The 24,405-nt window shown below is 41.8% G+C and overlaps 2 protein-coding genes across 2 annotated transcripts in view; both read left to right on the forward strand.

Annotated features, from left to right (window-relative positions):
- Positions 1 to 16,548, forward strand: part of LOC115361536 (adenylate cyclase type 6) — a 33,477-nt gene extending 16,929 nt beyond the window's left edge. Inside the window, exons 4-24 of the mRNA XM_030054947.1 lie at positions 4,912 to 5,061; positions 6,594 to 6,715; positions 7,514 to 7,625; positions 7,793 to 7,920; positions 8,258 to 8,416; positions 8,535 to 8,676; positions 9,653 to 9,781; positions 9,908 to 9,936; positions 10,059 to 10,206; positions 10,315 to 10,412; positions 10,560 to 10,647; positions 10,763 to 10,879; positions 11,054 to 11,212; positions 11,375 to 11,550; positions 11,814 to 11,840; positions 11,939 to 11,968; positions 12,085 to 12,217; positions 12,539 to 12,802; positions 12,954 to 13,158; positions 13,453 to 13,577; positions 13,686 to 16,548. Of these exons, the coding sequence (XP_029910807.1) occupies positions 4,912 to 5,061; positions 6,594 to 6,715; positions 7,514 to 7,625; positions 7,793 to 7,920; positions 8,258 to 8,416; positions 8,535 to 8,676; positions 9,653 to 9,781; positions 9,908 to 9,936; positions 10,059 to 10,206; positions 10,315 to 10,412; positions 10,560 to 10,647; positions 10,763 to 10,879; positions 11,054 to 11,212; positions 11,375 to 11,550; positions 11,814 to 11,840; positions 11,939 to 11,968; positions 12,085 to 12,217; positions 12,539 to 12,802; positions 12,954 to 13,158; positions 13,453 to 13,577; positions 13,686 to 13,814 (2,670 nt within the window). The 3' untranslated portion in view covers positions 13,815 to 16,548. The remainder of the gene's footprint in view (positions 1 to 4,911; positions 5,062 to 6,593; positions 6,716 to 7,513; positions 7,626 to 7,792; positions 7,921 to 8,257; positions 8,417 to 8,534; positions 8,677 to 9,652; positions 9,782 to 9,907; positions 9,937 to 10,058; positions 10,207 to 10,314; positions 10,413 to 10,559; positions 10,648 to 10,762; positions 10,880 to 11,053; positions 11,213 to 11,374; positions 11,551 to 11,813; positions 11,841 to 11,938; positions 11,969 to 12,084; positions 12,218 to 12,538; positions 12,803 to 12,953; positions 13,159 to 13,452; positions 13,578 to 13,685) is intronic.
- A 3,995-nt stretch (positions 16,549 to 20,543) lies between these two features.
- LOC115361539 (polypeptide N-acetylgalactosaminyltransferase 6-like) lies at positions 20,544 to 24,370 on the forward strand. Its single transcript, XM_030054953.1, has 9 exons — positions 20,544 to 20,962; positions 21,070 to 21,242; positions 21,693 to 21,842; positions 22,449 to 22,513; positions 23,046 to 23,246; positions 23,360 to 23,491; positions 23,595 to 23,687; positions 23,821 to 23,979; positions 24,238 to 24,370. Exons 1-9 carry the CDS (start codon positions 20,616 to 20,618, stop codon positions 24,349 to 24,351), a joined length of 1,434 nt encoding a protein of 477 aa, XP_029910813.1. The 5' UTR covers positions 20,544 to 20,615; the 3' UTR covers positions 24,352 to 24,370.
- Positions 24,371 to 24,405: the final 35 nt, after the last annotated feature.

The raw sequence follows: 24,405 nt of genomic DNA on the forward strand, positions 1-24,405 counted from the left end.
TGATGCTGAGAAAAGAAAAAGGAAAAGACTCAAGACTGAGCAAGAAGCCATATACATAATGATTCAGGACTTGGACTGTGGTTTGAAAATGGGATGGATTTATGAGTACTTAGTGTTAATTGTTAACTGTTACTGATGTTGTCTGTCCCTAACTCAGGAACTTGCTGAGAATGTCACATGATGTCCTACGGCCCTTTTATGACAGGACAATTCATCTCATATATATCCACAACTTCATATGAACTAAATCCTATCGGCCAGTTTTCCTTTTTGCCAGCCTTGTTAATAAAAAAAAAAAAAACATTTTCAGGACACTTTCCTGTTAAATGTCAATTTGTCCACATTCATCGGTGCGCTCTCTTCTCTTCAAAGAACACACTCTTCCCCACTGAAACAGGTCCATTGAAAAGGGGCTCTGTGGCCTTAAAAGTCAATGTTTATAGACTCGGTGTCAGGACCACAGACTTCCTGCCTAAGTAAATGGCCACGGTGCTAAATCTATCATAAAACAGGAGAAAAATTATAAACAAACGTGGTGAATATTCCATTAGCCCTCTCTCATCCTCGCCTGGCCCTCTGGTGTGGAGACGCACCCGTCGGAGAGCTTTCAGGAGGTGTAGAGCGGCAGTCATCTGTGTTGGGATGTGGAGCGAAGCCAGGGCGGGGAGGATTTGTCGCTAAGATATTACTGATGATGGACGGGTGGGTATCATTGTTGAATCCACAGCTTGTTTGTTTGGACGCCCCAGATCATGTTTGAGAATAAAATGAAGACTAAGTAATAATTCAACTCATAACATATAGTTAATAAATTTTACTTGGAATAGAAGCAGCTGGCCAACAATACATTTGGCAGAGAGCGTTGTCAAAAGGTTAATGTGAGCCAAAATGTAAGGATAAGTACAATGTACCCAATACTGGTGCAGCAATTAATTAAAAACCTTTGTTGTCAATTTGCATGCGCAAATGCTTTTGCAACACCCCGAGGTAATGCCACATACTGTCATCTACAAGCTCTGAACAAAAAAAGTCAGTTAATTGATCAGTTGATTGACACAAAAAGAATTCATTATCATGTTGATAATGAAGTAATCTTTTAAAAGATTTATCAGGTAAATATACCAAACATTTGCCGGTTACATCGTCACAAAAACTGCTATGTGCTTGCTTTTCTGTGTTATTGATGAGCATAAATGAAACTTTCAAGCTGGAGCCAATGTGAAGAAATCACTTAGGGCTCTGCTGACTTGTGATGGGCATGTAACATTACTATTTCTTTCTTTTTTATATATGTGACACTCAAAATGATTGATTAAGACATTTAAAAAAAATAAGATAGTTATCCACAATGATAATAAGCACTGGTCGCAGCCCTAATTGGTTACATTTGGGAAATGGACATGTCCGGTATGAGACAGCCTTATATGAATCTGCCCAGTTGGTCGGTCCTTTATTCAGCTGTGCATCCACTGAGCCATGTTGATCATATATATTGATTGAACCTGCATAACCTGCCGTGGAAGCTTTTTTTTTTTTCTGGAGCAAAATACATTTTAATCTATGCTGTGCTGAGCAGTCATTGCTGCGGCTGTTATTTTGCCTGTCCTGTCTGGATCAGGGCGGCTCTTACATAATACCATTTTGATATCCAGGGATTAGGCTGAGGTCCCCTGCACTGACTGGCTGGCTAGCTGGCTGCCTCCATCATGTGTGCCCTGGGGAAAAAGGAGGACTGCTTTTACTGGTAGAAAACTGAGCAACGTTACGACTTAAAACGATGTTCCCGGTGTATTTTTGTCTTTACAAACTGAACATAGCCCCGTTTTAGTAGGCCATAATCATACTGGTAACTTGATCAGGAGTCCGCCCTGCCAGTGGGTGAGCAATTTGATGTATAAGATCCTGCTGCCGGAGGGTGATTATACCGATGCTGGGCCAAAGAAAGCGGCAAAGAAAAGGAGAGCAGGATGGGCTAGTAAGTGAATGAAATAGATAAACGGTGGAACAGGTGCAGTGGCCTTGCACTGGGACAACAGTAGGTACAGGTAGCAGGTAAGTGCTGCACAGCAGAGCTCCTAAAGAGGTGGAGTGCTGTTGCGTAAACACAGGACCTTTCTGTGTACTCTGTAAACCCACTAGCCCTTGCCCTCTTGAGAAAAGCAAGCAATTAGTTTGAGCCTGTGAGCTCAGACACATGGAGGGTGATACACACGTCGCACGAACCTCCACACATACAGTAAATACTCCGCCGAAAACACACGCAGATTCAACACGCCCTGTGTATCTAGAGAACATGTAGATCCACGTTGAGGCAGGGCTACACACATATAAAGCTGCAGGAGGCACTCACCTGCAAACACACATCATGCCGCAGGTCTCACTTTTGTCTCATGGCTGTTTTTTGCTTGAACAGTGAGAGTAATGTAAACAGAGCTGAGCACTCTGAGCCATCTGCCTAATGTCACTGTGGCCCATATCTGTCCAGCTCCCTCCCTCCCTCCCTCTCTCTCTCTCTCTTTCTCTCTGCTTTACAGACCCCACTCGCTTTCCTTACTCTGTCATCCTCTCATTGTCTGTCTCCTTCCTTTTCTCTCTCTCTCCCTCTCTCGCTCTCTCTTCACCACAGTTTCCTTCCTGTCCTTTAACATCTGTCAGTCTCTCATTTTATCTGCGTTGTCCATTATGCCGCTGTTCTATTTTTATTACTCCACCCCTTGTTTGCTCTCTTTTTTAACTCATCTGCTTAGCTGCCATACCCGTTCTGTTTCTATTCTTGTTCCCGTGATGCTCGGCAGACTCTCGTCACCTTGGGTCACCTTTATTCCCCACTGCCATTCTTATGGCCCTTTGTTTGCCTATCTGCAATATCGTCTCATTCATTGTCATCCATTCTTGCCCTTCTGTCAGTCTGCACGCCCTCTCCCTTGTGTCACCGGCCAATAATAGTTAAATAGAAAAATTAACAACATAAACGTAATTCATTTGCACCCAACCCAAAATCCAAACCTTGGATTCATCTTGAAATACGTTACCAGCCATCAGTACATATTGATAGCACAGTATGTCTTTTTCTCATCCTGTGTTGTTTATTTATTGTGTGTGTTTACATGTGAATGTACAGTGAGGTATGGTAATGACATTACTTGTGTTTCCATTTCCATCCAGAAGGTGTCAGGATTCACCTGTACAGTGTTTCTACCAGACCTAGGCTGCCTTTTGAACTTCAAAAAAAAAAAAACAACAGTCCCTACACCTGAATTTTATTATTAACGATGAATATCAGCGATAGATAAGCAGTGATGTACAAAGAAGATATTTGTGCCGCAATACTGTCATCCTATAAGTGTAGGGTAAGATATGCAAAACCCCATCAGACCCAAGTCCGGCCCAAGTCCTGCAATTAAATGTGAAACCACCTCTCTGCTCTTATTGGTATTTGATACAGGATGTATCATTGCTGGGCTTCCTTTTGCTGCATACTCAGCCTTTGTTAGTGTCCATAAGTAGCCTCTGGAGTGTTGAGCTCCACTTTCGTGCTATAAACAGGAGCACATCTTTAAAGGAAATGGCTCCGTGACGGGTCAAGCACCAACAGCATTTCCCACGATGTAGCCGGGGACCCTTTCGGTACACTGGGGGGATATCATTGCAGAGCAGGACCCATGGAGGCACCGCTGCGTCCACACTGACAGCAGAGGAAAAGCATGCTGCAAAAATTATTAGGTGGTCAATGGACTGTGAGGAGCAAAGGGGACAAGTGATCCCACGAATAGGATCATTTCCTGCCAGAGGAAATGAGAGAACATGTTGGAAATCTTGTGTTTGTGTGTCTGTGGGAGTGCTTGTTGATGTGGAAGTGTGTGGGAGAGTGTTGTGGAACCTTGGTCAGGTCTAATCAAAGAGTATTTATAGCAAGAATGCATAAATTAGATCAATAAATTAAAAAGTATGGAAAATAATTGCCAGGGGAAAACATACTGCATGTAACATGTTAATATTTTGTTGCCTGTATGTGCATCTAAGGCTGTATAGAGCATTTCAGAATATATTTCATGCATATAACGAGCTTTGGTAGAGAATATCCAGGTTTCTGCTGGACATCCTACTCCTTGTCATTCCATGAGCTGATTCATAACTGAATATATTTCCGTCTTTCAATCACAGCGACATGGCACATACTGCATATTTGTCTAAGTCTGTGCTATCAGGGGAGATAAGGGAAAGAAATGCTGGACAATACATGCAAAGAGGAGAATGAATTTCATACCACTGATATCATAAATGAATATTTACAAACTTTGCGTTACAAATTTGTCATTGTCACAGTTGTGTTTTTGTATCCCCCTTTGAGGCGGCATTTTCCTGTAAAACATCTAAAAACATGCCATATATCTCCACCACTCTCTAATGATACTGTATGAGTCAAGCAGAGGACAGTTTTACCATGATTTAAGCTTAAATCCACATGCCAGAGGAAGGTCTTTGACCGAAACATTGCATTTACAATAAATATTGGGCAAGTGCAGACAGCGTGCGGTTAATGCATGCTATGTTTCATAAGCTTAAATCCACAAAAATGACATCTGGATCCCAGCTTCTTTCCTCTGTGAGAAAATTAATAGGATTGTAAACATCTCCCTCTGCCAGTGATTTTGGTCAACACATTTAAAACTTGTCTACCTCATCCTGTGTGCTTTTAATTTTGTGATTTATGAAACATTTTTGTACAAGAAGCAGAAAAACAAAACAGCTACAGGAAAAAAAAATCTGAGATGCATTTGACTTTTATGGTGCTGCTACTTTTCCACTGCTATCATCATGATTTTTGACCTCATATGTAAAGTTTCTCCCTACATAGCCGCTGCTATCCTTCTGCTTCCCACCTCTCTCTCCTTGTCCTCCTCTCTCCAGGTGAGCGCCAACGTCCTGATCTTCCTCTGCACCAACATCATCGGCATCTGCACCCACTACCCTGCCGAGGTTTCCCAGAGACAAGCCTTCCAAGAGACCAGAGGATACATCCAGGCTCGACTACACCTGCAGAGGGAGAATCAGCAGCAGGTAGGCCTGGACACACACACACACACACACACACACACACACGTATACATCTTGGATAAACTTTCCTCCTCGGATATTCTCTCTCTCACACGTTGGTATATATCATTAATCCACGTTGCATTCCAGGAGGTATTTTGTGAACCAGAAATTTATTTATGTTTTGGGAAGCCCCACTTTCCCACAACCTGCTTAGTCTGCTTTTCCTTCGCCTGGCGATTTCCTACATTTCCCAGCATGACTTGTGACATCCCCCACTGAAGAGGTGTGAACCTGTTGCATGCAGCAGAGGGTTTATACGTGTAGGTGGAGAGAGCAATAGTGGTAGTGAACAGAGAGGTTTTTCTCAGACACATTTGAAACGAGGACATGAGCAAAATGATTACAACAAAAATAACAACAATAATGAACCTGAAGTTGTACACAGCAAAAATCCACAATAAAATGAAGATGGAAAGTTCTTGACATCTGCTCTCTACTTCTGTCTATATATGCGTTTTTTATCTTTTGTAATATATGTCCAAAATTTTGTTATTTATTTGTTTACTCTCTATTTACTTTTTTCCTCTGTGCTTGCATGTTGCATTATGTAATATCAGTGTATTTTATTTTTTGAAAATAACAATTCCAAATAGCAAACTATTTCACCAAACAGCCAAAATTTACAGACCGCTCGAGTCATTTCAAGAAATGTTCAGCTGCTTTGCCTCGGTTTGTGTTCACTATTATTTCCAGAGGAAACTCATTTTTAATATGTTCTTAAACAAACTTTGATTTAGATCCAGGGTCATTTTTGTTCAGGCTTTAACCATGAATGTTTTCCTTAAAAGTAAAAATCTATTAATTATCAGAGGACACTGTTTAATCAAATCCCCCAAAATAACATTTTAAGGGACAACACAATGTTTAAGGTCATTGGCACAATTCAGTTTTGAATGTTTGTCCAAATAAGATTTTTTTTTTTTCTGGTGAAAAAGGTTGACTTGAGCTGTGCCCCTTTATTTGCCTTGTGGCTGCATTGCATTCTGGTCTATAGAGGCTTTTGTCAGTAGATACATTTGACTGTTTTATGAAGGATTTCTCCCTGTGTGGTTGTTGAACATTGGTGCAAAATGGTGAGGACACTGCTGCATCTTTTTTTTTTTTTTTCCTGTTATCCAACTCACTGCTGGGAATCTCTCAGTGGGGAAAACAAAAATGTCAGATTGGGACAAGAAACTGCACATCACTTGAACCTAATCCTAATCTAATCCTAATTCTAGCCTTAACCCTAAATCTAAATCTGAACATAAACTAGACCTTTGAAGAAATGAGGACCAACCAAATTGCCGTCACCCGTCAGGTCTAAAACTCTGTTGTTACAGTGATAAAACTGCAACAGCTCTCTCTCTCTCTCTCTCTCTCTCTCTCTCTCTCACACACACACACACACACACACACATACACACACACACGTACACACACACCAACTTGACATATTGCAGATGGAAGACATTATTGTGAATGACAATAGCTGTGTTGTTTTTGTTTTCCAGGAACGCCTGTTGCTTTCTGTGTTACCAAGGCACGTTGCCATGGAGATGAAGGCTGACATCAATGCCAAGAAAGAAGACATGATGTTCCATAAGATTTATATCCAGAAACATGACAATGTCAGGTCAGCCTGGACACAGTCACTTTTCCAGCGCAACAGTAGCATGACCCGTCAACAAAAACATTTGCAGTAACTGAACCGTCTTTATCACGGGGTTAGATCTTTGTTTTGTTGTTTTGCTGAAAAGTAGGTTTAGGTTTCATATCAGACACTCTAATTGGAAACTATATGAGGTAAACACTGTACTGATCAGCTTTGCATTTTAAAGCTACAATATTATATTTTAACTAATCAAACATAACATACCACGAACATCTTCCCTTGATTCATCCCTAATTATTATTCGCACACATTCATGCACACACCTACACACTTGCACACGCTTACACACACACACACACACACACACACACACACACACACACACACACACACACACACACACACACACACACACACACAGAGTCAGAAGAGGGTAGAGTGGTTTGGCAGAGTGGAGGCTAATTAACACTAGTGAGGGAATACTTAATCACCAGCAGCCAAGATAAGATAATCCCCAAAGATGGAGAGCTTCAGCACACATTCAATTACAGCACTGAGCAAACACACTGCACAGTCCCTCGCTCCCTCTCTCTCACACACACACACACACTCACACACACACACATTGCACTAGTCTCCTTCATAGGGCATACAGGACGAACTAACTGCCTCTCTCAAGGTCAGCAGTACTGATAGCACTGTGGTGCAGCGGTAGCGAGTCTTGCCGTCTCCATGTAAACCTCCTCCAATACGAGCCAGGGGTTAATGGTGTCTCCCTCTTTCTTTCTCTCTCTCCTCTCTTCTTCTTCTCCTCCTCAGTATTCTGTTTGCAGACATTGAGGGTTTTACCAGCTTGGCGTCTCAGTGCACGGCTCAGGAGCTGGTCATGACACTCAACGAACTCTTTGCTCGCTTCGACAAGCTGGCGTCGGTAAGGTGCCGCCGCAGCCTCTTTTCCTCTCTCACTGAATCCTTCCATCACTTGAGTTGTTTTTAGTTTTGCTTCTCGGACTAACCCAACAACCCCGTTTTCCCTTTTCCCTTTTCTTCTCAATCTCTCCCTGTCGTCCTCTCTTGCTCTGTATTTTCCGCTTCCAGGAGAACCACTGTCTACGTATTAAAATTTTAGGTGATTGTTATTATTGTGTGTCTGGACTACCTGAGCCACGGGCTGACCACGCCCACTGCTGCGTGGAGATGGGTGTCGACATGATAGAGGCCATCTCGTGAGTAGCAGTAGTGTGTGTGTGTGTGTGTGTGTGTGTATGGGGTCTGTCAGTAGGGGTCTGCCAGTGATTTTATGATCAAGTCACACTGTTTTGCCGTTCAAACGGATGATAACTGACAACTTTTTGTTCAAAAACTGACAAAATTAAGCATAAAATATTTTAAGGGCTATGATTTTAAAGTTTTTGTGTCTTGTTTGATGTCCCACCTAACGTTACCTTTCGGTTCAGATGGATGAACATTAATCATTTTGGTTCATATATATCACCCAGCCTTACTTTCTCCATTTTATTGTCTTTGTTTTGCAAAGTTTTGTTGTTTGTTGTGTCTCCGCAGGCTCGTGCGCGAGGTGACGGGGGTTAACGTGAACATGCGTGTGGGCATTCACAGCGGGCGCGTGCACTGCGGGGTGCTGGGACTCAGGAAGTGGCAGTTTGATGTGTGGTCCAATGATGTCACACTGGCCAACCACATGGAGGCAGGCGGCAAAGCAGGGTGAGGGAAAACACCTCGGGTGCACACACACACACACACACACACATGCACATCTAGCATGCATACAAACAAACACACAGGTACTCTTACATAGAAGTCCTGTTTACCTTCCTGCCAGGCGGATCCACATCACCAAGGCCACGCTGCAGTATTTGAACGGAGACTACGAGGTGGAGCCGGGTTTCGGGGGGGAAAGGAACGCGTACCTGAAGGAGAACAGCATCGAGACCTTCCTGGTCCTCGGCTGCAGCCAGAAAAGGGTCAGCGCTCAAAAACACACCAACATTGTTCACACTCGGCGTTAACATACATCTTGAACAGCCAGATCACAAGTAGAGTTAATGTCTCTCCAGTAATCACTTGTGATTTCATTTGTGATCAGCTTCAGACACTCAGAAATACGACTCTCCTTTCTTTTCTCACTTTCATTCCTCTGTACCTTACTCCAACTGTCTCCCATCCCTTTTTCCTCCTCGACTTTATATTCTGTGCTTTCACTATCCTCCAATATTTCCCACCCATCCTGTTCCCCACCTCTGGTCCATTTACAAGCCCAGCCTCTCTTTACAGATTAACTGGTGAAAATGCCACTGCCAATAAGCTGTTCTATCAAAATACTATTTGGTCTTCCCTTGTTGTTGGGGATGCTTTGGGAAAGACACCCAAACTGAAACACATCAGGCCACTGACCTGCATTTGATAAGATGTAGTTTCAGGGATCCCAATCTGATATGGTGCTGTTATTTCATACCTGTCTATACTGCAGTTGGCAGATTAACAGTGAAGAGTCTGAAACATATGAACTGAATAGTCATTCTTACACATTCTCACACTGGGTTAGCTTCTAGTCAGTGTCATACTTGGAAAATTAAAATATTCCCCATTTTTCTGGGGACCTGCTGGGAACCCTCTGAAGGACTCCTTGGGGACCCCAGGTTGAAAACCGCTGCATTATCATTCACACTACAATTGCTATGTGGCCCAAATCAACCCTGACAACCTCTGAAGGTGGTTTGAATGATCAGATGATGAGTCAAGAAGCGCTGAGCCCCGTTCACCGCTGCACTCAGAGCTGTGCACTGGTGATCAGATCGTAATTAAAAACTAGAATGATACAGACCTGTCCTAGTGTCCTTTACTACTGACACTCCCAATATTTTCCAGTATTTCTGATCAAGTACTTTGTGTCTAATGAGAAGACACTGGTCGAGCTAACATGTTGCTCTCTCTGAGCAGAAAGAGGAGAAGGCGATGATGGCTAAGATGCAGCGAACGAGGGCCAACTCCAACGAGGGTCTGATGCCGCGCTGGGTTCCCGACAGAACCTTCTCCAGGACCAAAGACTCCAAAGTCTTCAGGCAAATGGTGAGACTTCTGCCGAACAGCTTCCGTCAGACTTCTGTGCAAGCTTTTTTTTTTTTTATTATTTTTTGCAATAATGAGCTCTGTCGTGTCTGACCCTCTGACCACCTCTTCCTTTCTCCTCTTCAGGGGATTGATGAGACGTCCAGTAAAGACACGTGAGTGTTAGCTATTTCTTTGTTGCAGAGCGCTTTACTGGATTTTTTTTTTTTAACCCTTTTCCTCTGTCTTTTTCTCTCCTTTTGCTTGATTTCTCTCTGTCTCCCATTCTTTTTTGCAGCCGTGGCGTTCAGGAGGCCATGAACCCGGAGGATGAAGTAGATGAATTTCTTGGACGAGCTATTGACGCCCGCAGCATTGACCAGCTAAGGAAGGATCATGTTAAGAAGTTCCTACTCACCTTCCAGACCTCCAGCTTAGAGAAAAAGGTTGGATTTGTATAAAGCCTCAGCTTAAATGTAGTTTATGCAGGGAGATGGAGCCGGTTTCTCTTGGAATATGTAGCATGTAACTCTCTAATTCTTGTTTTCTTGCAGTATTCAAAGAAAGTGGACGATCGTTTCGGAGGTTATGTTGCCTGTACTCTACTAGTATTCTGCTTCATATCCTTCATACAGATTGTTATCTTTCCACAGTGAGTAATAATTCACACATGTGCACACACTTATATGCACATGAAAACAATATAAATACTGAATCATAGATCCTCCAGTATGTGCCCAACAGTTTATAAATAATAATGTGTGGATTGTATAATGTTTCTTTACGTTTCTCCTTGCAGCACCCCAGTGATGCTGGGAATTTACATCAGTATCTTCATCATACTCGCCAACATCCTCTTCATCTGTGCCATATACTCTTGCATCAAGGTAACAGAGCTTGACAAACAGAAATACAGCTTTTACTAATGCGTATATGTGTTCACAGTATATACATATATATATAACGTTTGAATATTTTTCATTGCTCTCATCCCACTTGTAGCTCTTTCCAGCTGCAATGCAGACCGTCTCCAAGAAAATAGTCCAGTCTCGCACCAACAGCACCCTAGTTGGAGTATTTACCATAATCCTCGTTTTCATCTCTGCCTTTGTCAATATGGTAAAATAAACAAAGAAACAGAAGCCCCCCCTACACACACACACACATAAAAAGACACACACTTACTATGAACATACACCAGCAATGCCATACTGTAAACCTCGCAAAACAAGTCCCATGTGTTCTGATTATATTATCCTTGCATGTGTATTTTTCTCCTTGCCTGGACTGCAGTTTGCCTGTGACACCAAGAGCTTAGCGGATTGCGTTGCCGAGAAGCTGAACACTTCTGCTGCCATGGTGACGCCCTGTCTGATCCGCAGCTTGAATGTGTCGGTGGAAGGGGGTCTGGAGATCTGTCCTAGCCAAGGCCCCTCCTGTCCCTTTCCTGAGGTGAGCCTCTGGCCTGACAGCCTGAGAGCGCTGCATGTTACCATTCAACTACCGTTTCAAAATGACTACCAAATATGATATGATTTTTCCTCCCGTTTCTTAAGATCAGTCTTAGATAAAGCTCTGATCTCTTGCTCTGCTGTGTGTGTGTGTGTGTGTCAGTATTTCAGCTATAGTGTGCTGCTGACGCTGCTGGCCTGCTCAGTGTTCCTGCAGATCAGCAGCATTGGGAAGCTGGCCCTCATGCTGCTCATCCAGCTCACCTTTCTGCTACTGGTCGAGTGGCCACAAGTAGCCCTGCTGGACAATGCAGACCTCTTCGTCACCTCCAATGCCCTGTAAGTGCCACCGACTGGATCCTTGTAGACAGCAAAGAGACATTTTTCTTGACGTGCATGGTTTGTTTTTGCAGATATGAACGCTTAGGGTTTTTTTCCAGAGGGTTTGTCATGGGATTATGATGCGCTGAATCACTCTCAGAATACAATATCGAAGTCTCTGTCCTGCTTTTAAAATGTTTGCATGTCTTGGTGTCCCTGCTCTTTATTTTACTTACACTATGGAGTTTTCCCTGTTCTAATACCATTATTTTCCTTTCTAGTGATTTAAATGAAACTACTGCTCAATGGTAAGAATCAAAATGTTTGTTGTACCACAAACCATTTTGTTACATTCCCACACCTTTAAAAGTCTGACAGCTATTTAAATTCTTGTTTTTACACGTAGGTCCAGTTTCAATGAAACTACAGACCAGTGGTAAGATTACATTCAAGATCACGCTCTATCAGGCCCACATTTCTTCACCTCACAGTTTGTTTTTGTTTCCAGTTCACAAAATCTGTATCGAATCTGTCCTCTCCGTGACTTTGCAGCCCATTTGTTGTGACCAAAGTGTCCCTGAGGGTCATGACTCCAGTGATCCTCACCGTCTTTGTCCTGGCACTGTACCTGCACGCCCAGCAGGTTGAATCCACCGCACGCCTCGACTTCCTGTGGAAACTACAGGTATATACAGCATCCACAAGGGGGCTCCATCCCACTGTGTTAAAACTCCTGCAGGTCTCTGATCTCCAGGCAGAATTTCTGCTTCATGCTGGTAAAATGACTCAAATTTGACCAACAAATTGATGAAATTGTCTCACACTGATATAGGTAATTAACGCTTTTGCTTATTCGAAGGTAAATATTTGCAGCCTTTTCTATATCCTCACCATACCATACAGTAAATTGCATTCACACACACTGAATATCTGTGATAAAAGCAGCTATGGATGTTGTCAGATGTTTTCCAACAACCTGTTCTTTCTCCCTGTCTTCCTCTATCAGGCCACAGAGGAGAAGGAGGAGATGGAGGAGCTGCAGGCCTACAACCGTCGCCTCCTCCATAATATCCTGCCCAAGGACGTGGCGGCCCACTTCCTGGCACGTGAGCGGCGGAACGACGAGCTGTACTACCAGTCGTGTGAGTGCGTGGCCGTCATGTTCGCCTCCATCAGCAATTTCTCTGAGTTCTACGTGGAGCTGGAGGCCAACAACGAGGGAGTCGAGTGTCTCCGGCTGCTCAACGAGATCATCGCTGACTTCGATGAGGTGAGGGTTGGGATCATCGGTCTTTGTGTGCATTTGTAATTTGTGCTCCTCTTTATGTTTTTGCACCTCATTTGACCTTCTCTTACAAAGAATGTATTATAATTTGTAATTTCCAAAATGTAACCGTGGCCTGTTTTTGTCCTCGTCTCAGATCATCAGCGAAGAGAAGTACAGGCAGCTAGAGAAGATCAAGACTATTGGCTCCACCTACATGGCGGCCTCTGGTCTCAACGACTCCACCTACGACAAGGAGGGCCGTTCCCATATTACTGCACTGGCGGACTACGCAATGAGACTGAGAGAACAGATGAAATATATCAATGAGCATTCCTTCAACAATTTCCAGATGAAGATAGGTAAGGGACAGGAAAGGTGATGTTCAAATCATTTGTGAATCCCACTGATCCAAAGGCTTGTAACTTAGTAAACAGGTTAAATAACTAAAACAGGTTAAAGAACCACTTTGCCAATGTTGAATAATGAAATAGTGCCTATATTTCGTTCCAAAAACACTATTCTCTTAAATCACTATCATTTTACTGTGTTCCTCATATTACTTCTTTTAATCTGTGATTTGTGTAGAGCACTCCATTGTGTGCTATGTATGTCAGATTTACTACTATAAATGTATTGTTCTGTGTGCTTTCCAGGTCTGAACATTGGACCAGTGGTAGCAGGGGTTATTGGGGCACGAAAGCCACAATATGACATTTGGGGAAACACAGTTAATGTGGCCAGTCGTATGGACAGCACAGGAGTACCTGACCGCATACAGGTGGGATTCATGCACTAATATATTGTAATTAAACAGTGACAATAGTCATATTTGATATAGTGAAGTTCGAAATACAGCAACATAGTAATTTTGGACTTTGGCCCACAGGTGACTACAGACCTCTACCAGGTGCTTGCAAGCAAAGGGTACGTGCTCGAGTGTCGCGGAGTCGTTAAGGTCAAAGGTAAAGGCGAAATGACAACCTACTTCCTGAATGATGGACCACCCAACAGTTAGCAGCCATCACAGCGGCAGATGTTGGGATAATCCCCGCTGCAAGGACACAGCACCACTGAGTGAGGACTCCCATCGTGAGCTAATGGCTAATAACTAGCAATGCCATCACTTGAATTCCAAGCAAAGAGGAAGAGACTTTGAGACTTTAGGACTTCAGAGGGAAAAGTGTTCTCGATGAGAGGAAGATGTTCTTGTTTGACAGCCATTTTGGCCCACGTACACATTGAAGGACAACGTGTTTTTTCTCATGTCTAGCCTCTCTCTCAGGCTTCTTGAAAGATGCAAAGTCTGTTTATTTAAAACAACGCCTTTTAGCCTGTGTCAAAAGAAGATAAACGCTGTACATAAGGCTACTTTTTATTTTTCTTTATTTTGTGTGTTTTGTTTTGTTTTTGTTTTTTCAGTCATTTTTATTTTACAAGAATTATGAACAGGTACTCATATTTTGTTTCTGGATTAATTATTTATTTCAATCTTGATGTTTTGTGCAAAAGGTCCTTTATGAAAAGTGTGAATACATACGTGCACAAATATCCAGTTTATTACACGTTTATAAGTGTGTATGTACATGCATATTTGTGTGTGTATGAATATATGTATAAATTGAGGAGGAAAATATTGACCAAAGACTAAAGTATTTACTAAAAACAAGGCAAGACATGATATGTTCTCGCTAAAGTCAGCAATGATCACTAACTCTGTTGTTGGCAGTAGGCCTACCCTCAGTCTTTTCACCCCACTTCTTGCAGTAAAGGCTGCTTCATGTTTTTCATGAAATATGTACAATTACTTTCATTTCGTCTGTCACTCGGACAGCGTGAGCTCACCCCATCAACAATCTGGAAGATGTTGCTGCCCTCAACCTCTAGACAAAATTAATGAAGAGTTAAATCGGAAATCTGTATTTTTATCTTAGTCCTGCCTTGGAAGAGTAGGAGTAGCTCCATTCTAGGATTAGGATCCTCTTCATCCTCATTCCACGTCAGATTGGTTCCTCAGAGCTTGAGCAGCCAACAGACAGCTGGTTTCAGCCATAACAGTATATTGTCATTAACTGCTCCTTCCCTTTCAAAGAAGTATTTTTGGTGCAAAAGGAAATGAAGGAACTTAGATCAAGACGTTCCAGAGCCATCAGGGGGAAAACATTGGATTTGAATGCAATGGTACCACACAGTTTGATTCTTCCATGAAGATGAAGAAAAAGAAAGAAAGAGATATATATTGAATTTGACTGAATACTGTGCTTTGTAATCTTGAAGGGGCATAACTATTTTCACTGTGAGGTTTTTATGATACAACAAAACTGCTTTCTTGCCAAACATAACCGCTCTGAAGCATGTCTGATTGTGGTATCTTGTTTTCATTTTTGTTTGTTTTAACGTTGAGTATTTTGTATCACTTCTGTATCCATCATTTGTATATTCTTAATGTTGTTATTATGATGATTCTGATTAATTATTATGCTTATTATGATGATTCCATTCCAATGAAAGGATCAAAGACCAGCACGCTTTCTTGTAAAATGCCAGACGTAAAGCTCAAGCTCACTGGTACCAACTGATCAACTGCAGCCAACCTACTCTGCTGTTAAATCCTAATGTACAATACAGTATTTAAACTGGCGGTAGACATGATCATGTATAGTAATAACCATGAGCTGCCTTTGCAGCAGAACCCAAGTGGTGTATGCTCACAAAAGCATAGCAGTAAACACACATATACAGGTAATTCACTGTACTTTTTTTTTTTTTTTTTTTATTCCACTACTGCAGTATTGTAAATCTCAGACAGGCTTTAAGATGACCTCTCTCTTCCACGCCTTAAACCTCTCCTTAATTAGACATAACAAATGGCAGCACATAATCTCTGGAATTACACTACGTAGTGAAAAGGACATGGCAAGATTAGCACAGATATTTGTTTTAATTTCCCCCCACCAGTCAGTCTTTTAGCAACACTGGAAGGACTTACTGCTGAGTTTAATTGCCTTAAGTTAATAGAAAACAAATCATAGTAGAAGACTGAGCAGGAATTGTGCCTGTTCACCCTATCTGGATATATGGAGGGACAGAAAGGGATGAGGGCTTGTCAAAATATAATTTTCAGTAAGCATTCGCATCATTACAGTGATCTTGGTTTGTCAAAAGGGATGCCCTTAACTCCGCTCGTCTTTCTGGAAAGAATCAGCCCTGACTCTTCTGCCACTCTCAACAATGGCCACTAACAGTTGATCATGTTTGTACCAAAGCCAGCTCATGCAGCCTTGTGCTATCGGTCCCTCCTGTGCAATGATATTTGGCTTCGGGGCATAGCAGGAGCACCAGAGAACAGTGCAGCTTGTAGATCACAAACTTATCAAGTGAACTGTGACCAATGAGGAGTGATTCATATGAAGAGAGAGTTTAAAGAATGGACATGAGTTTATTAACATGTGCATTGTATGTATTCTATTTCTACTGGCTGTCCATAGACTTGTGTTGATTGTTAATTCTTCGGATGTTTTCGGGGAACAGGAGAGGGGAGGAAGGTGGTCCCCATACTACTGAAACAGTGTTTTTGCTCAGGCCTGATGAATCCTTCCGTATTTGTTTTGTTTTATTTGTATTTTCCCTGAGTTGAAGGAGTTGAAAGGGGAGTGTTTTGCAGGGGTGAAGGACAAGAAGAGCTGAGGACTATGACAAAGAGAAAAATAACATTTCCCCTTGAAGAAAAAGAATTAAAAAAAAAAAAATCAATGGCTCTTGTGTGTGGTGATGTGCTTCCTACATGCATTCCCAGCAACTGATAGCCACAGCGCTTCATCATATCTTTAGTTTGATGATGTAATTACATCATACAACAGTAATACAACATATTTTTCCATCCCCTTACAGCATCAGCAAGGAGTCCTCAATGTATACTTCATGTGTACTGTGCTTTAAAGCTACAGCTCCATCCTCTGAATTTTTTAAAGCATCCATTGAGATTACAGTGTGTGTTGACTGACTTACTCAATGACCCTGTAACTGGAAACAACACCCCTGCTTCAGAAGTGGGTAGAGTGTCTCTCACGCAGACCAACACACACACTCACACTGATTCACTGAACTCATGGAAATCCACAAATAATTGCACAAGTAAAAAAGTAAATGTAAATACATTTGTGCAATGATATCAGACATGACATCCAATACCATCTGAAATACAGAAGGTTTCATCACTATTAATCCTCTAAGAAACAGTAAAATCCCACAATAAAGCAGCACATCTTGATCTTTTCAGCTCTGTGGTCACAGGAGGATTTATGGCAAATACTGGCTTTCTAGACCTTTTCTAATAACCAGTTAAAATAGTCTTTAACCAAGGAAGTTAAAAATCATCATTTGGTGTCCACCAGGCATTGACAAGTCTGCACATTCACACCTCAACAGGTAGTGTCAGGTTAGGTACTTATAGCTAAATACCTAAAAAAAAAAAAAAAAAAATAGTATCAAAAGCAGTATATTGGTCTAGACAACAAAACTAATTTCACTTAAACTCATTAGCAACAAAACAAAGCATGGATCATGTCCAAAACTGAGTCTGCTAGCAGTTTAATGTTTGTGTGTGTGTGTCCTCATGAAAACTGGAGGAAAAAGCCCCGGAGAGGCTGTTAGAAGAGGCTGAACTCCCGGTCTGTCATTGACATTTGTTTTACAAATCTGTGGAAGTAACAAGTAGACAACAAGCTCAAAAATTTTGATAACATAAAAAAAAAATTAAATTGAGAGTTAAGACTTCTACATTTTACCTACTTGGTCATCTCACTTTCCTTCAGGGGAAATCGTTTGATTTGGGTCCACGAATCAGGACTCTTGTCCTTGGATACAAGCCATCCGTACTGCTGGCTGTCCGTCAGAGGCATGACGTACAGCTGGTTAGGAGCTAAGGAAGAGATGGAGCCAAACTTACAATTTCTTATCATCACTTCCAAATCAAATCAAATCAAATCAAATCAAATCAAATCAAATCAAATCAAATCAAATCCCTACCTATGATTCAATTTGTTTTGATTATACCATTCCCTGTATGTCTTCTGAGCGCTTTGTAGTGCTATAATAAAGTTCACTATCAGTATTATAACTCACATCGGGGTGTGCCTCCCCTTCTGACCATATCTTTGTACAGTTTCTGACTCCCGTGGTGAATCTCACTACTGTGGGGAAGAGGCTGGTTGTAAACACTGCACATGTCTGTACATCTGAGGGGTCCCTGTGGTCGTTCAAGAGGCGGGGGCAATCCTGATCTGGATTTCATCTCACCATCTGTAAGGAGAGACATTTTACTGTATGGTGATCACTAGCTGTATTAGGCTACACTGGTGCAATGAAACCAGTACACCCATTATTTTTACAGTCAATATGAACTTTTACACTTTTAAAACTTCCTAATCAACATTGGACTGACATAAAGCATTTGACTTACACGATGGTGCCTAGGGTTTGCATCCCCTACTAAAAAATAATAATGTATATTTAATAAAATTAATACATCATCAGGTTACATATCATGAGTACTGTCTAACTAACTACATACTTTGGTAAAATTATTGTCTACTATATAATCTGGTACAGAATGACAGTCTATAAAGTAAAATACTTAAAGAAGTGATAGTGGAGACGGTGGATTGTATGGAAAAAGAGTCATCCTCATACATTTAGCCTTGTAATTTAATTTCTCAGAGAAATTAAACTCTTGTTTGTTAGAAACCTCACCAGAGCAAGCTGCTAGGCAACATTAGCCAATGGTAAATTGTGTCTTGCATTATCTTCTTCGAGGAAGAAATAAATATATTGTGAGGCTAAGGGAAGGGAAAGCAGAGATAAGGAAATTATCTGTTCATGGTGCGTTTAAGGACAGAGTTATGCATCTTAGGGGGGTAACTGGCAGTGTTGCCAGATCTCGCGAGAGAATCAAGCAACCAGGTCTATAGAAACAAACCCAAAAAAGCGCTCCAAATCGGAAAAAGGGATTTCTTAAGCAAATATTTCAAATATATTGTGAGTTATAAGTTAACATTTTTATTTTTAACTCTAAAGAAGTTGAACAAAACCAACTGGCCGACTAAAAATGACGAATGAATAAATGAAAATTAGTGGAGAAGTTAACTGCACTCGCCGTGTAATTATCCTATATAAATGAATGCAAAACAAAGATATGTTGTTGTCCTTTTTTACCTAGATGCAATTTGGTCCTGCCCAGTCATTAAAACAGGATTGTATGCTCATACTGTGGGCTTGACTGATCTCAAATTAATATATGGAAAGAAAAAATAACTTGTCTCTTGTCCTCATTAGAGGCGAATGGACGCTAGCTAAGTGAAAGCACCTCCTCTTACCCGGAGCCTGAGGCGGTCCTCTCTGAGCCACTATCATTTTATCCCTAATGGGGTGTTGATAGCCTAAATTTGTTAAGCCGAAGAAAGCCATGTCTGTGCCACACTCCGCCTGGACACCGAGAAGAGCTGAAGAGGAGACAAGAGGACGAGCCGCACCAGCCTGTAAATAAATCACAACTTTTAGGTTTAGACGTGACCATGGCAACAGGCTCCTCCCCCCAAAGCTGAAGTAATTAAAGTACCTGAGACAGTACTTGAAGTAACCCAGGGAGTAACTGAAGTATTTCAAGCAGTGAGTAAAGTGGCTGAAGCAGTGCTAGTGCCTATGAATAAAAAAATGATGTAAGCCTAGAAATAATAATAATAATTAAAAAAAAACGTAAAATATAGTAATAATAAAGTAGGAGGAACATGAACATTAGTATTAGTTGTATCAGTAGCAGTAGTAGTTGTAATAGTAGTAATAGCAGTAGGGAGGAGGAGGTGTAGTAATACTAAATAGAGGCCAAAATTTAGGTGGAAGAAGTCACAGAAGTCATTTTTTCCCTTACAAAGAATGATGCAATTTGTATATAGTCTGCTCTATAGATTAGTCATGTGCTGAAACCTCTCACAATATGTGTTTTGCTATCACAGTAAAAATGACCTTCATTTTAAAGCATTAGACTGGTTTGATTTGGATTGTATTTCTTCCTCGCTGTTCTTGTAACACGCCTATTTATTATAAGTGCATGAATCTGGGTTTTCCAAAACTGGAATGCTGATAGTTCAGTCTCCGCAGACGGCATAAAGGAAGCCAGGAGGAATAACCATTCAGAACTACAATCAGTGAGTATAATTTTGAATAAGAGATTTATTTATTTTAGGATAAACTGAAACCCTGGTGGTTTCAGCCCAGAATCACAATATTGTTTTCTTCTGAATAGGCCCAGGTCACAGCAGTGTCTCTTCAAAGTCTGGATGCTGATGATAATATTATGATTCTGGACTAAAATCACCACTATTTCCTTGTTACTAAACCCTAAACCTGTTTTTTCTTGTAAGTTTGTGAATTTTTAAGCTTTTTTTCTCATAAATTTGAGTTTTTTCCTCATAAATTTATGACTTTTTCTCTCATAAATTTACAACTTTAATCTCAGAATTTCTGAGTTTTTTTTCTTGCAAATTTGTGCCTTCATAATCTCTGAATTTTTGAGGGTTTTTTTTTCATAGTTTTATGACTTTTTTTTCTTGTGAATTTATGGCTTTTTCCTCAGATTATTACCCCTTTCTCTGACTGTGTTTAGTATAGTTAAAAGAATAAACAATAAGTCTGCATCTTTTTTTTTTTTTTTTTTTTTTTTTTAAGGCTTCCTTCTACTGCCATGCGCTTCTTTCCCCACCGACTGACTCATGCTGCTAAGCTGGCCGTCTTGGCAAGCTTCTTGTTTCTTCTACGATATGTCATGCACTATAGCAGGAAGAGCACACCTTTCCAGGAACTCAAAGACTTGAGAGAGAAACATCGGCCTGTGACGGGTGTGATGAGTGGCTCAGGCCTCCGGCTTGAAGCCCCTGATCCCAGCTGTCCACCTGGCTTTTACAGCAAAGAGGAGCTCAAACCCCATCTACAAAGGCCTCGTCAAAACCTCAGGGCACCGGGGGCAAACGGAAAAGCCTTCGTGTCAGGCACTTTGAGTTTTGCTGAACATCTGGAGAAAGAAGCAGGGATGGCCAAAAACCAATTCAACCAGTTTGCCAGTGACCGCATCTCATTGCACCGCAGCCTGGGCAGTGACTCACGGCACCCCGAGTGAGTACATTCAAGGAAAGGTTCCTGCATGATGCTGTGATTTGGCTCTTGCTGTTGCACAGATACATACACTCTGATGCTGCTTTTGGTTGGTCTTTGGTTGGCAGTTGTGTGGAGCAGAGGTTTTGGCGCTGTCCTGGTCTCCCCACCACCAGTGTGATCATAGTGTTTCACAACGAGGCGTGGTCCACTCTGCTGAGGACAGTCTACAGCGTCTTACACACCGCCCCTGCTGCTCTGCTCACAGAGATCCTGCTGGTGGATGATGCCAGCACAGATGGTGTGCACACAGGACTTCTCCACAGTGCTGCAAGTGTTGAGATGGAGCTGAATGTATAAACTGGCATATATCCACTCAAACATCAAATATCCCTGATTCAAGTTTCATACGATCTCGGATAGATGATACACACACGGTAGTTTATAACACGGTTGATGGCTCATATATTTGTGGGTAACATAATGGGCATTCGTTGACACATATTTACACATGAATATGAGCATCAGTGAATAAAACAGCAATCAAAGCCATGACACTCCTCAGACATTTGGACAGATTCTCTCCTGGAGGTTTGACTTGATCTATATGTGTTTACATGAATGTCTGTTTTGTGTATTTGCACAACAGAGCACAGATGCCACTCCAAAACTACGCTATTGTCATAACTACAGTAACATGACGGACTGGATTTTCCCATCTGTGTATTTACTTGTGGGCCTCTGTTTGTAGATCATCTGAAGACCCGTCTGGAAAAGTATGTACAGAAGCTGAAGATTGTACGTGTGCTACGCCAGAGGGAGAGGAAGGGCTTGATCACAGCCAGGCTGCTGGGGGCTCAGGCTGCACGGGGAGAGGTTCTCACCTTCCTCGACTCCCACTGTATGCACCCCCATAATGCAACACTTTCCGTTTTGTTCACTGAGGTTGAATTGTTTTTTTTTTTTTTTTTTTCCCCACTGATATTAAGTTAAATGTCTGTTCACCTATGGTCCGTGAAATATTTCACTTCAAGGTATCATCTTTTGAAATCTATGGGGCAGATTGCCATGAAATTTGGGAAGCAGATTCATGCTACTCAGAGGATGAACTTGCTTTGGTGAATTCATGACCTTTCCTCTAGTGCCAGACTAAAATGTAGGCATCACTTTCCTGTTACTTACATTCCCGCTTCCTGCACCAAGCCACCGGCAGAGGGTTTGCTAGTTTATTTGATAAATTGGTTTTAAGTGCAAGAGCACAACAACATGAGAGTGCAGGAATGAAATACTCTATACTATACCATGTGTTTTAGAAGTACGATACAGACTGGCCCCTAAAGTCTCTAAACTGTAAATCAGAAAAGTTGTGGAGGACACAGAGTCACCAGCTGTGTGTGTAAGGTCCATAATTCCTGGTTATGCCCTTGATCACAGTAACTCTGATGTTTGATTGACAAATGTTGCACCGTAGTTTGGATACTCATCCTCCCTGTGTTTTTCTGGACAGGTGAATGCTTCCCTGGATGGCTGGAGCCTCTTCTGGCTCGGATAGCAGAGAACCCCACTGCTGTGGTGAGCCCTAATATAGCCACGATTGACCGAAACAACCTGAAGTTCAGCAAGCCTGTCGATAACCCTCACTTTCATAACCGGGGAATATTTCACTGGAGCCTCAATTTTCGGTGGGAGACAACTCCAGAAAAGGAGGAGATGCGAAGGAGGAATGAGACTTATCCTATCAGGTGCACACATACACTGATACACACATACACACGCACGCACACACACACACAGAGTTATTGATAGTGACTGTTTTGTGACTAATTTTGTAGAACTCCTACCTTTGCTGGTGGCCTCTTTTCTGTATCCAAATCTTACTTTGAGCATATTGGGACTTACGATGACCAGATGGAGTTCTGGGGAGGTGAAAATTTGGAGATGTCCTTCAGGGTAAGAGGCCTACAGTATTCTCCTATAGAAACACAGCTAATACAAATGCAGTACTTCACAAAATATAAATAACTTCCTTTTCCCAACAGCAGGGAAACTTGATGTGGTCATGAGCAGTTAATGGGCTCTAACTTGTGTTTTGTGCACGCTTTAGGTGTGGCAGTGTGGGGGTCAGCTGGAGATTATTCCTTGTTCTGTGGTTGGACATATTTTCCGCTTGAAGAGCCCCCACACCTTTCCCAAAGGCAATTCTGTGGTCACTCGCAACCTGGTACGCCTGGCTGAGGTCTGGATGGACGACTACAAATGGATCTATTATCGGATGAACAGAAAAGCTGCTGCCATTGCCAGAGAGGTGAGATAGTTGCACAGAGGGAGGAGCATCATGTAATACAAACACTATTGAGTTGTGTGACCTGTTCCTCATTTTCTCACAATTCCTTTCTTGTGTCCTCATTTTCCTCTCAGAATACATTCGGAGATGTTTCTGGCTGTCTGAAAATTAAGGAGAAGTTAAAGTGTAAAAACTTTACTTGGTACCTGAACAACGTTTACCCAGAGGCCTATGTGCCTGAGCTCAACCCTGTCATGTTTGGAGCGGTACATTTCCTTTTATTTTAATCAACATTCATTCATCATTCACAATTCATTACCTTACACTCAACAAATAGTCCTCACTGTCCTATTCAATCATTTTCTGCAGCTGAAGAGCTCCAGTTCAAACTTGTGCGTGGATGTTCACAAAGCTTCAAATATAATCAAAATGCTCACTTGTCACAACATGGGAGGATCACAGGTACTTTAACTTCTATTAGACCCACAGAGTTGGCTGCTGTATGGTTTTCATTTTGATAATGTGATAGCATCGAGATTGGGGATTATTTTTGCGCACTTATCCTAATCATACAGTTTATCTGTGTGCCTGTCAGTATTTTGAGTACACATCCCGGCGAGAGCTGCGGCATAACACCGGCAAACAGCTGTGTCTGCAGGCAGACCCTGGAGAAACCCCGGTGTCTGTCAAACTGTGCCGCTTTAAGGGCAAAAGAACAACAGTGGCTCCTGCGCAAGAGTGGCAGTTCACCCCAGTATGTATTTCTAAACCGTAACTCAGTCTTGGGCAACCAGCATTTCTACATGTCCCTCGATGCACAGGCCAACTACAAAAATCACAGGCTGCTTTACTGTAAATTTCCTGTTCCTCATCTTGGTCCCGCTTCTCCAAAGTGTGTTTCACAGCTTCTCAGATGTGACACTCTTTTAAACCCTTTAAAACACACTAAAAAATGTATTGTCATTATTATTATAAGTTCCCATTGGTTTGTGTTGTGCTGTGTGGTTTGCAGGAGCACCACCTGAAGAACCCATCGTCAGGCAAATGTTTGACAGTGCAGCGAGGCAGATTGAAGATGACAACCTGTAAATCCAGCAGTCGTAATCAGCGCTGGGTGCTCAGCTGACACACACACACACACACACACACACGTTTACTTACAAATAAATTAATAAACAAA

This window comes from Myripristis murdjan, chromosome 7, assembly GCF_902150065.1.
Source record: "Myripristis murdjan chromosome 7, fMyrMur1.1, whole genome shotgun sequence".
NCBI classification, from domain to species: domain Eukaryota; kingdom Metazoa; phylum Chordata; class Actinopteri; order Holocentriformes; family Holocentridae; genus Myripristis; species Myripristis murdjan.

Bases quoted from the DNA above. Each gene is read 5' to 3' on its own strand.
- LOC115361539 (XM_030054953.1), top strand. From the start codon at position 20,616: ATGCACTATAGCAGGAAGAGCACACCTTTCCAGGAACTCAAAGACTTG. The intron at 23,247-23,359 runs GTGAGATAGTTG...TTTTCCTCTCAG, and splicing joins CTGCTGCCATTGCCAGAGAG to AATACATTCGGAGATGTTTC. The intron at 23,688-23,820 runs GTACTTTAACTT...TGTGCCTGTCAG, and splicing joins ACAACATGGGAGGATCACAG to TATTTTGAGTACACATCCCG.